Raw genomic sequence first — 12962 nt, forward strand, 5'->3', positions numbered from 1 at the left:
TTCATTCAGCTGTGATGACCCCTGATGAATAAGGAACTCAGCTGAAGGAAAATGAATGAATGAATGCATTTTTAAAGAAACCAATCATGTTGTACAGTGCATAATATTAGAATGTTAATTAGTAAATTGTAATATTATAATATCATGTTAATTCCATTAAGCATGAAGTGTTTTCATTTTACAAAAATCCATTTATACATGCATAAGGATTGTTGCTTCCTTACTTTTCTTATTTTAAATAGTTTAATGCCATCGTTTCACAGCACTGAGATTTGTTTGGAATGATGTTACAGATTACAGTTTTTAGCCATTTTGATTGTAGTGTTTAGGTTATGAGGTTGAAATGATATTTAAATATATTCAGACGGTCTCGCTAAGGATTGTGATTAAGTATCACATCTGCTTTTCATTGAACAGAAGACTCAGTGTGCTAGAACTGCGCGCGCACACACACACACACACACACACACACACACACACACACACACACACACACACACACACGCACACATACATCAGAATACAGAATCAGCACAGTCTTGTCTGTATTTTAGCTGTGTCTGCTGGGTAAAGCAGCATCAAGTAAAGGCTCTGCATCTCCCGAAGGATCCTCATCTCATTTCATTTCTGCCGTCTGCTCTCCTGCTCAGATGTTTCTGCAGTTTGGCAGAGCAGGAGTTCAGATAATGCATATCTTCACCTCAAAGGCAACTTTTATTTTGCTCATGTACACAGATCAAACTACCAGCACGTTTAAACTTTGTACCTGGATCAAAACATCTCCTCAGAGTCATTTTTGCAATCATCTGAAATCTCAAAGCTCACGTTTTCATTGAAATTTTGCATTTTAAAATGCATCATTTCTACTGTGCATCAGTAGTGTGGCATGATTTAAAGGTTAGTATTTTAAATGAGGATCTGTTTCAAACCCGCTTGCACATTGATGTCGGTCAATGGTGGTTACATGGGGTGGAGGTTTTGGTTTTGTTTGATCAATGGCTGACGGGGAGGAGAGTGTGGAGTCACATATGTTTACACAAAAGGGGACATTTCTTAATTTTCTCAGGTCTAACTTAATAAAAGACTAAACAAATGAAGTTAAAAACATTTTTGTGATTCTGAGTTCTGATTTTGAATTCTGAGTGATTTCTAAGTTTACGTAACAGGGCGGCACAGTGGTCCAGTGCTTAGCACTGTCGCCTCACAGCAAGAAGGTCGCTGGTTCGAGACCCGGCTGGGCCAGTAGATATGCGCTACAAGTTGAATAAGCTAAATCGGCCATACATGTAGTGTATGAGTGTGTGTATGTGTGAATGCAAGAGTGTATGGGTGTTTCCCAGTACTGGGTTGCGGCTGGAAGGGCATCCCCTGTGTTAAACATATGACGGAATAGTTGGCGGTTCATTCCACTGAGGCGACCTCTGAAATAAAGACTAAGCTGAAGTAAAATGAATAAACGAATGAGTTAACTTTCCACAGTTAAATGTTTAGATAAAAATTTGCAATTCTGCGTAAAATTGCACATTGTTAATTTTGAGATATAAACAAAAACAAAAAAGAATTGTGAGACTCAAGGCAAAATGTCAGAACTGTGAAAAAAAATACAATTTACCTTTTACTATTCATTCATTCATTCATTCTTTCATTCATTCTTTCATTCATTCATTCATTCATGTATTTAGCTAGTTATTTTGTTTATTTAAATGTTTCTTTGTTTTTTAAATTCTGTGGTGGGAAAAGATTTTAAATGGCGTGCAGGAAAATAATTTGTTATTTTGAATTACATTGAAAATAGCACAATAAGTGAAAATTCACCATTTCACCAGATGAATTTAGTTATGTGTTTGTGTAAAAAAAAGTTTTATTTAGTAAACTATTGATGACATTTAGGCTGCTCGCCTCACAACAAAAAAGTCGCTGGTTCGAGTCCCAGCTGGGTCAGTTGGCATTTCGTTGTGGAGTTTGCATGTTTCCCCGTGTTCGCATGGGTTTCCTCCAGTGCTCCGGTTTAACCTACTGTCCAAAGACATGAATAAGCTAAACTGGCTGTAGTGAATGAGTGTGTGTGTGTAAATGTGATTATGTATGGTCATTTCCCAAAACTGGGTTGCGACAGGAAGGGCATCTGCTGCTTAAGGAAAAGGAATGAATGAATTTACATTCCTACATTACCCTTTACCAATTAGATTCTGCTATATTCTGTCAGTTGGCATTTCTGTGTGGAGTTTGCATGTTCTCTCTGCATCCGCGTGGGTTTCCTCTGGGTGCTTAGGTTTCCCCTAGAGTGCAAAGACATGCAGTACAGGTGAATTGTGTAGGCTAAATTGTCTGTAGTGTACGAGTGTGAATGAGCGTATGGATGTTTACCAGAGATGGATTGCAGCTGGAGAGCACATAAATGAATGATTGTGTGTGTATAAATATATATATATATATATATATATATATATATATATATATATATATATATATATATATATATATATATATATATATATATTTAATGTAGAATTTTCTTTGTGTATTCGTATTAAAATAAGGTCAAAAGTCCATTTTATTAGCAGGACTATTTTGTTTGGTGACTTGCAGCATAAGGTAGTAATGCAATTTGTGTTTTCCATTAATATTGTATACATTCTGTCCTTTTGTCCTCTCTGAAAAATAACCTGTCAGTGTTTTCTTGCGTTTCACCGTCTCCTTCTGCACTGACTTTCAGCAGCAGCTGTTTGCTGTTTCTGTGAAGCATGAAGGAGGAGAAACGGAGAAAGTACATGAGGTGACAGAAAATTACAGAGCAAAGAAAGAATGCACCGAATTCGCTGTAAATGCGAGAGGCCTTTGAAAAATTACATAGCACGAGCCCCAATGTCACCGCAGGGTCAGTGATTGTATTATTTTTGTTGGGTATTGTTTTTTTGCCCTGATTCCTAGTGCATATACTGCAGGAGAACATTACAGTTTCTGTTCTGGATTATGTTTTGAACGAGCAGATCTCCCTTTCTCTTTCTCATTCATGTCTACCAAAATAGCTTTAATAGGAGATAATAGAGCTTTGAATGATATTATTATAAAGCTGTTAATAGCCATTAGTGATATGCTCATTATGCGAATAATACACTGCCAGTTTTTTTTTTGTGTAAATGTAATTATTATGTTTTAAATAATTAGGACTTATTTTAGGTCTTTAAAATCATCTTTGGGTTAAAATGCTAATTAAATATTTGCTAAAACAATGTTTAGTTTAATTGCAGCGCCTTCTAGTGGAATAAATATGCTACTTACTTTGTTTAGCTGGTTTAAATATTGTTGTTCAGTAATTTTTCTAGTTTTCTTTTATTGTTTTTGAAGAGAGAAATAACAGAAAAAAACACTTAATTTAAAATATCTATAAACCTATTACTATATTATCATTTTACATCAGAATTATTTACTCTCTTCCAGATACAAGACAAAATAACCGTAATCAAATGACATGTATAAAAAATTCTACATAAATAAATGTAAAAATAAATAAGTAATTAATTAAACAAACAAACAAACAAACAAAAAATGAAGTGATACACAAAACGGGAGGGCTGTCGAGTTACTTCAGAACACCCTTGTTCCTGATTTATTGCTTTTAGATGGAAACAAAAATGTTCAGAATAGTCTATAAAACATCCTCAAGAGTCATCAAACTTGTCAGCCTTGTCTTTGACAGGAAATCTTGTTGTTTTTTAGAAGTAACACTTTACAATAAGGTAATAGTGCTGCACAATATATCATTTCAGCATTGATACCGCAATGTGCGAGTCTGCAATATTCACATCACAGGGATCTGCAATGTAGTTGGGTTTTCACTTGACCAGAGATTACAGTTACAGCATAGTGGAGTCATTTCAAATTTTAACCTTAGAGTAAACCTTTATTATTTGCATGTGTTTTTAAGGCCTGATTATAAGAATTTAAAGCAAACTTGTGCCATTTGGGCACAATAAATTAAATGTTTGTAGCTTAAAGATTAATTGAACATTACATAATTATTTAGTCAAATTATTAAATAATGTTGTTATTATTATTATTATCATTATTATTATTATTATTATTATTATTATTATTTTACAGTGATTATTTGATTTCTGCTTCTGAATACTATTTGATTCCCCTGAAAATCTTAAATTATTTTTTATTTGCGTCTTTTGTCTGATGTGTTTATATATGCTTGTCATTTAGTGGAAATTATATTTTATGCAGATATGCTCCACTACAGAATCATCTCAGTTGATTTAAAATTATGAATTCTTTACAAGTTATTCAAGTCAGGTGAAATTTCATTTATATCACAATATATAACGCAGTGAATGAAAATATTTCAATGTCATTGTTTTCATATATCGTGCAGCCCTATTAGTTAACATTAGGCAATGGAAAAATATAATAATTTTATGGAACCTTTTGTTCAGACTGCTCATTTAGGCTGGTTAGCACAACATTTGTTTGGTGAATGTTACAATGCTTAAATATTTTTGTGCATTATTTCAGCATATTTGTGACTCTAAAAGCCTTGCATGCCATTTGCACAGCTATTTACAGCTATTTCATCATCATCTTTTTCCACAACAATTTGCAATATTTTCTGCTTGGATTTGCCTTCCTTTAAGGTCAAAGAAAATGTGATTGATATTTTTGCGACTTACTTGAGCATGTGTGTTATTGTAATCATTTTTGTGCATCTGCGTTTGTTTTATCAGTGTTAAATGAGTAGAGGATATGATCCGCTTGATCCACTTTTGCTCATGGTTCTTGATGGCTGTGCTGGATAGGGAAGTGTCAATGTCATGATCAATAAATGCTGAAATTGTCACTGTGACATTTCACTTTGTGATGCCATCCCAAAGGGGCACAATGAAACATGCTGGTTGCTGGGACCCATTGACCCCTTATTTAAAAACATTTTTTGTGTGTGTGTTCAGCAGAAAAATGAAAGTCATAAAGGTTTCAAACCACATGGGGAAAGTAAAGTATGAGATTACTATCATTTTTGGGTGAATTATCTCTTTAAATGACAGTGTCACTTCAAGACTGAATGCACAGACAAGCATTTGATGACTTTTTGTTTATTTACATGCACCGAAACCACAGTGAGAAAAGCGTCTTTGATTTCTGGTCTGAATTAAATGAACCAAGGAAAGCTAATTACAAGTGTGAACGCACCATAAGACCACAAACCCAAAAGTGAATCTATTATTACAATGGAAATGCTTCAGATCTTGAAATGATCCTTGTCTTCTCACTTTCCAGTGAATGTCAATGAAACAAAGTTAAAATCAGGCTGTATTTTCCTTCCGTATTTTGCATCTGTTGTATTCTTGTTATAGGATTTCATGGCTTTCGTGTGTGTGTGTGTGTGTGTGTGTGTGTGTGTGTGTGTGTGTAATCACAGGAATGTTTTCAATCTACCCACACATCTAAACTATTTTTGCATAGAATTAAATACTAAATATGCAACCATTTCCATGGCAACTGAAACTTAACAAATAACTAAGCATCTTTCAATGTTTTATGACATTATTTTAGTCATTCAACTAAACAAGTCTCTGTATTATCACAGTTTATATCTCATATCTTATGTGTCATAAAATCAAATGTATTCCTCTATTGTATAGTTTATTCCTGTAGTTTCTCATTTGTGTGTGTGTGTGTGTGTGTGTGTGTGTGTGTGTGTGTGTGTGTGTGTGTGTGTTTGTTTGTTTGTGCTACATTTTTATGGAAACTGTGATTACAGTAAATTTTTTGAGGTTCTTCGTTAAATAGACACCACAGAAAATGGCATTTAGTAAGGCAAAATTGACCACAGATTTTTGTTTCAAAGATATGCAATGTTGACTCCCGATATTGACCAGGTGCTACATAATTGTATTGTATTGTAATTTTTATACTGAATATATATGATTTATTTATTTAATTAAATTTTTTTGTCTTGTTTCTAGTCCGAATATTTACATTTCAAAGTGAAAACAAGATTATTTCACAAGATTAATCTTGTTTTTGTTTTGAAATGTAAATTTTTGTACTAGAAACAAGACAAAAACCCAAGTAAGAGACTTGATTAGGTTTTTAAAGAAACAATTATGTTTGTAAATTGTGTATTGAATAATTATCATCGTTGTTGCCATGAATATAGCAAATGTTGTTGATATGACATAAAAACATAAGCAAAATTGTCAGCCTGATCTTACGAGGAAAGTAATTATTTTACATTTTGTCAGTTTAGCATCTAATTCATATGAATTCGTTTAGCCGTGTAAAAAATTTTTTGATTTTAAAAATGAGTTGTGGTACCTGACCACACTCGTAAACCCAACCATCACTGGGAATAATCAAATCATACTAAATTGTATGAATGAGATTGTATGAATTTATACAAATTAGCCACTAAATAAAAAAAGTTATGAATTGCGAGTTACGAAAATGTCTCTTTTAATCTTTTTTTTTTTCTTTACATTTTCATAAATAGAATTTTCTTAACAGTGTGCATTATGTGTAACCCACCGGTCCTACTGCACCCAACCTGGTCTGAGCTGGTATCGAACTCTGGTGCAGCCTTCGCGTGGTCGCATAGCCCTTGCTGTGACTGACGCTATGGCGCGTTGCTACGATGCATAGTGCAAGCTCTGTGATTGGTCGGCTTGGTAGCGCTAATAAGTGAGGGCGGGACCGAGAGCTGCGCTATCCCTTTGGAGCGAGTGTTTACAAGTCGAGTCCCGTGAAGGAGCTTCAGGTGGAAAGTTTGTTTTGTGTTTACCTTATGGTTAAAGTTATTGCACGTCTGCCTGTTCCTACCTCAAAATGAGGTACATGTTTTAGCTACATGTACACAATGTTGGGGAGTAACTAGTTACATGTAATGGCGTTACATAATTTAATTACAAAATAAATGTAACTGTAATTTGTTACAGTTACTGAGAAAAAATGTGTAATTAAATTACAGTTACTTAGGAAAATGTTAAAGATTACAAATGGGGTTACATCTAAAAATTTTCTTTAAAAATCTGGCATATGTTGAATAATATGGATCTGTTGCTTTGCCTGTTTATGATATGCATGATGCCTTCTGCTAAGGCCATTTATTAAAGCGGGGCTATTCCGCTATAACTACACTTCTCAGTAGTGTGGCGGTAGCGTCGCTATTTTATTAATAAAATAGCTTTTCAGTAGCGAAGCTATTTTTTAGGCAAATAGCGCAGTAGCGTCCACACAAGCTACATTTACCGATTGCGGATCAATAAGTGACAGCACTGACATTCACAGAGTAGTGAGGCCGGTGTCAAGCCGATGAAAATAAAGCCATATGACGGCGAGAATGACGATTTCTTCTACCTGTTTTCGGTGGACGACAACAACCTTTTTGGTGCGATACTGCCACCGCTCGCTCTAGTAGGTGATGTCGCCAACCATATTATATATAGTTTACTGTAGTAAAGGCTAAAGTATACTATGGTAACTACTATTAGTTCATTAGTTACTAATTAGTTACTAATAATACTACATTATGTAGTGTAACTTATTAATGAAGAGTTTTAAATAATACTCATTCCTAAATATTCCCCTTTACTATGAATTACTCTAGTATTTTAGATGTGTAACAACTGGCTTTATTGAATTCTTTAGCTTTTGCTGTTATATTCTATCATTTGTTTCTGTTTGGTACAGCAAATTATTATCAGTAAATAATATATAATGTTTATAATGATCAGTTTTACAGTTTTAATAATCACAAAGATATGATTGACTTGGGTTTAAGTTGCTTTGATTTAAAAATGAAAAATGCAAAAATAGCTAGATGTACAGTATATATTTTTTATTGCAAATGCCACAAAAATCACCTTGCACAACAAACTAAAATTTAGATTTTGTAACAAAAGTAAACTATTTTTTTTTGTTATAAGTTCTGGTTTTGTAGTGGCTGTACTTTAAAATTAAATTAATATAATCTTAATTCAAGTGATGAAAGATTTTGAAATTCTAACAGTAACAGTGCTACTGTAAGCTCACACCTGCTTGGTTTAAATGCTTGAAAAAGATTTAGTTGAAAATATCCATTAGAAACTTAAAAGTATTTAAAAAGTATTCAGATGTAAACAGTTACTTTACTTTTATTAAGTAATTGAAAAGTTACACTACTTATTGCATTTTAAATAGGGTCATTTGTAATCTGTAATCTATTACATTTCCAAAATAATCTCCGCAATACTGCTTGTACATTAAGGTAGCATTCAGAAAAAACAAAACACCAACGAAGAAACACAACATAGAGGAACAGAAAAACCTCTGCCAGCTAGCCTTTCTGGAGTGTTATTGCAGAATAACACAAACAGCACGCAGAACTATAAATGCACAGCAATGCACAAGGCATGCCGTGGGTCATGCCAATCACTCAACGCAGAAGTATAAACCAGCCTTAGCAAGGAGGCTAAAGACCATGGCCTCTAGTGTCTGTCGCAGTGAGCAGTGGCGTAGCGGACGGGCCCGCAGGGCACGGACCGCAGAGGGGCCCGGCGTGATTAGGGGGCCCCGCGTCGTTGCGATTTTCAATAATTGAAAATCCGGCAACCGAAATTATCAAACCCCTGGGAACAACTGTGGTCGGAACCAAAGTTCACAGGTTTGTGTTCTCTAAACTCCTCTCAAACGGTAGACTACTTCATTCTGAGTGCTTGCCGCCGAACCGCGTCATAGCTCATTACCATAAAGCTGACTTGATTTCGAGTCGTCCTCGACGCCCAAACCGGAGAAGACGCGCCGCGCTGCTCCTCGCCACCGGTTCTCATTGAAAATGAATAACTTCCGGCTACTTTGACGCCGCTTGTTTGTAAACGCTACCCTGCGTCATCGCTCCACCCCGCCCCCCTTTCCCGCTCCTTAATTTATGAACGCTTCCTCGCGTCGTCGCTCCACCGAATCTCCCCGTCCCCTCAGTTTGTGATCGCTTCATCAGGGAGCCGTGTCAGTGATCCCTGCAGGGGGGCCCCCGCATTTTGCGCTACGCCACTGGGAGTGAGGTGTACTTGCGTAGCACTTCCCTTGCTGGCCTCCGTTACTCATGCATTAACATGATGGCTCATTTATGGTACCTCAGCTTGTGTTAAAGGCAGCTTGTGATTGTTCTCTTTTCCCACACTTTGATTTCTTTTCTAAATACTGTGTTTTGCCCATAGCAGCAGCCTGTTTTATTATACCATCACTTCAAGTTTTATTGGCTGATTATCTTTGATGAAGATGCCTTGTTGCGAGGTCTGCTTTACGTCTTTTCTCAGCCCACACGACTATAATATTTTACTAGTAAACACTAGGCTGTGCTGTAAACAGGAGCATCTGGCATTAGCTGTCCGCACCCTCTTCTCTGAGGCGACACAAACAATCTGTCATCAGATGATCTATTCCTTCTGCTTCTAATACTGCAGACACAGGCCAAAGTTACATCAGATTCAGGAATTTCACATACCGGAAGCCATGTTTGTTTCCTTTTTGCACCTGGAAAATGAATTGGTTTCGCATCTCCAGCTGCAGCCTGATGCTCGACTCAGATTCACACTTTGTCGGGGAACTTTGATGTATTTTTGCTGGTTCTTTTATTGTCTCAAATTGGTTCCACATTTGTTCTTTGGCAGTCTTGAAGGGTCAGTAAACATACAAACAAAGAGCTTGTTCACGTAGTGCTCGGTCATCCAGTATTGAGGATAATCATACTTTGGTCACGGTTAAGATGTGACCACTGTCGTCCTGAGGGCGAGAGGACAAAAAAAAAGCTTCTGTTCTTAAGAGTTGCTGAAAGGATAGTGTCCTCTTGAATATCCCGAGGCTCTGAGTGTATTCTGAATGTTTTCTTTATCTGTCAGATTATTTGGGGTTAAAAGGTCTTCACAGACTTCTAGTTGTCACGCGTAGAGATTATTTCCGTTTTTGGACTCAGACCTGTTTTAAGGCATAACAGAAATATAATTCAAAGACTTAAAAATAAAGGCTCTAAAAGAGTTTTTTTCAGCAGTGACACAGAAGAGCCATTAATTCATTTACTAAAATACCTTCCACTGAAGCAGTTCTTACACTCAGAATGGGAGATGTCAATGTGGCAGTAGCTTTAAAAAAAAGTGCACATGTGTAACTAAAGAGTCCATACTGATACCTTAGACTAGAGGTACAGTTGAAGTTGAATTATTAGCCCTTCTGAATTATTAGCCCCCCCTGTATATATTTCCTCCCAATTTCTGTTTAACGGAGAGAAGATTTCTTTTTCAACACATTTCTGAACATAATAGTTTTAATAACTCATTTCTAATAACTGATGTATTTTATCTTTGCATGATGACAGTACATAATATATTACCAGATATTTTTAAAGGTCTTATTCAGCTAAAATGGGCATTTAAAGGCTTATCTAAATTAATTACAAGCTATTGTATTACAGTGGTTTGTTATGTAGACAATGGGAAAAAAACATTGCATAAGGGAGCTAATAGACCTTAAAATGTTTTTTAAAAATTAAAAGCCATTCTTTTTGCCGAAATTAAACAAATAAGGCTTTCTCTAAAAAAAAAAAAAAAAAAAAAATATATATATATATATATATATATATATATATATATATATATATATATATATATATATATATATATATATATATATTTATAGTAAATACTGTGAAAAAAATTAATTGCTCTTTTAAACATCTTTGCGAAATATCAGAAAAATACATAAAAAATAATTGTTAATTAATATTAATTAACAAGTAATAATTTTGACTTCAATTGTATACAGTTTATTAGTATCCAAATGTACCTAGGATGTACCTTTTGAGGTCCAAATATGGACACAATTATGCACCTTTTAAAAAAAGTGAACCATTTTGGGTTCCCTAAAGAACCTTTCTATAATCTAAAGAACTTAAAACAACTAAAGAACATTTATCCACTCTAAAGAACTTGGATTGAAGGTTTCATGTAGACATTTATCATTTTTTATACACTCTGTCGTTCATTCATTACCATTGATCATTCAATTAAAATATATGGTAACTTTTTATTCCACAGAAGGTTATTTGGGTTGGAAAATTAGTTCTTTAGATAATACAGATAGACATTTATCTGCACGCTATAAGAGAAAAAAAGATTGGTTTAAGAATGTTCAACTGAAAAGTTGTTTGAGGAACCCAAAGATGTTCTTCTATGGCATCACATAAAAAAGGTTTCTGTAAAAAGTACTCAATAGTAAATTCTAAAAATAAGAAGAACCAGAGCCAACAGTCTTCCAAACAAGAAATTAGAATTTTAAAATTGCCTAAAATTGCAGGAACCACATGAACAAAACATTGGCATATTATCGGGTATATTTACCATGGTGTCTTAACTTGTGTTTTGTAGTTACAGTACACACACACACACACACACACACACACACACACACACACACACACACACACACACACACACACACACACACACATTATAAACCAGAATAAGTGTCAGTGTAAATCTTTACCATTTTGATTATAATGATGCATCCTTGCTTAATATAATATATTCATAAATCTACATTTTATACTGATCACAATAAAGCAAACTGCATAGCCTATATTGCTTTTTGTCTGTTTGTTGTTTGACACAAAGTGAATTGCCTACCACCACATGAAACCAAGCAATAGAAAGCCAGTCTACCATTATAAATCTTTAGCTATATATAGAATAGAGAAGTGTTTTGCTGTTACTTACAAAGGGCAGATTTGCGGGATTTTAACCCTGCTTTTTTCAGATGCATAAAACTTTCCTCCCACATATGTCAGCCTAGAAACCGCCCTGAATGCTCTCAGAACTATCAAGCCACAAAAGTGGGTTGTTATGTTGATTCTGTTATAATGTTTAACATTTCAGACTGAAATGTTTGTTTTAGTCTTTGCTTCTGTTTACATGCTCTACATTGATGTTTAGATGTAGAAGAAGAGTGTGTTTGTATGTATGTAAAGGTATATATATATATGAGCGCGCGCGTGTGTATTTGTGTGCATCTGCACGCACGCTGCAAAAAAAACTAAAATCGAAGATCGGTGCTGATTGGCCGTTTGTCACCATGAAGCCACGCCTCTCTGCAGAGCATGAGGGCTTCGCGCAGAGACATCCGGTCTCTTCTGGAACAGTGGATACTTTCTAACGACCTTTTCAGTTCATGGTGTTGTTCAAAACAGTGAGTGAACAGGTGAAAGTGTGAGGTTTGTTAAACCGCCAGCAGCTCATTTACTCCGAATCACAGGATCAGCACATGAGCTCGTGTGAAGCGCAGTGATCATGGTGCTGAAATCAGATGATGAAATCGGTGAGTGAATCTCACAAGTTTTCATATTTGCAGTGGATATAGGTGTTTAAATATAGTAATCGTTAAAACTTCATGACGTTATTGTCTGTTGTTGTTAAACGCTATTGAAAGCAGAGGCATCGATAGCAACAGGTCATGTCTGCTGAACGGAAAGGATAAATGGTTCCTGATTTGTGAACGAGTCATTCATTTGACTCGGATCCTGTTGTTGAATGGATCGAAGTGTTAAATAAAACCAATGTGAACGATTCGCTTACAGACTTTATGATTCACGCGCTTAGCAAGAGTTGAGTTGAAACATTTTTTTATACAAATGACATGTTATTGAGCATGTTCGATTCGTGAACCGATGCTTATGGGATGATTCGGATTGGTGAGAGCATATGGGGAGACTTGGAATTTTGTTAATTTGGTCTGTATAGAGTAAAAAAGCATCATGAACGTATTACCAACATTAACAATTAATTATATTGCTTGTTTGTTCTTTTGTCAAAGTAAAATAATTTATTTGTCACTTAAAAAAATTATTTTAGTAAGGAATCAGTTCATTTAGGCAAAGAAGACTTTCTTTAGTTTTATATTTGCACATTAGTTCATTTAACTGTCTTTCTATTGTT

General features: G+C 35.1%; 1 protein-coding gene across 5 annotated transcripts in view; it reads left to right on the forward strand.

Moving 5' to 3' along the window:
- The window catches only part of cyth1b (cytohesin 1b), a 194977-nt gene that overhangs the window by 109190 nt on the left and 72825 nt on the right, over positions 1-12962 (forward strand). The window contains 1 exon segment of one of the 5 annotated variants that reach the window (NM_199722.1): positions 12144-12345. The exons of the other annotated variants lie outside the window; for them this stretch is intronic. Within the exon segment in view, the coding sequence (NP_956016.1) occupies positions 12318-12345 (28 nt within the window). The 5' untranslated portion in view covers positions 12144-12317. 5 annotated transcript variants of the gene reach the window in all.

Source organism: Danio rerio, chromosome 12, assembly GCF_052040795.2.
Source record: "Danio rerio strain M-AB ecotype USA chromosome 12, GRCz13ab, whole genome shotgun sequence".
NCBI classification, from domain to species: domain Eukaryota; kingdom Metazoa; phylum Chordata; class Actinopteri; order Cypriniformes; family Danionidae; genus Danio; species Danio rerio.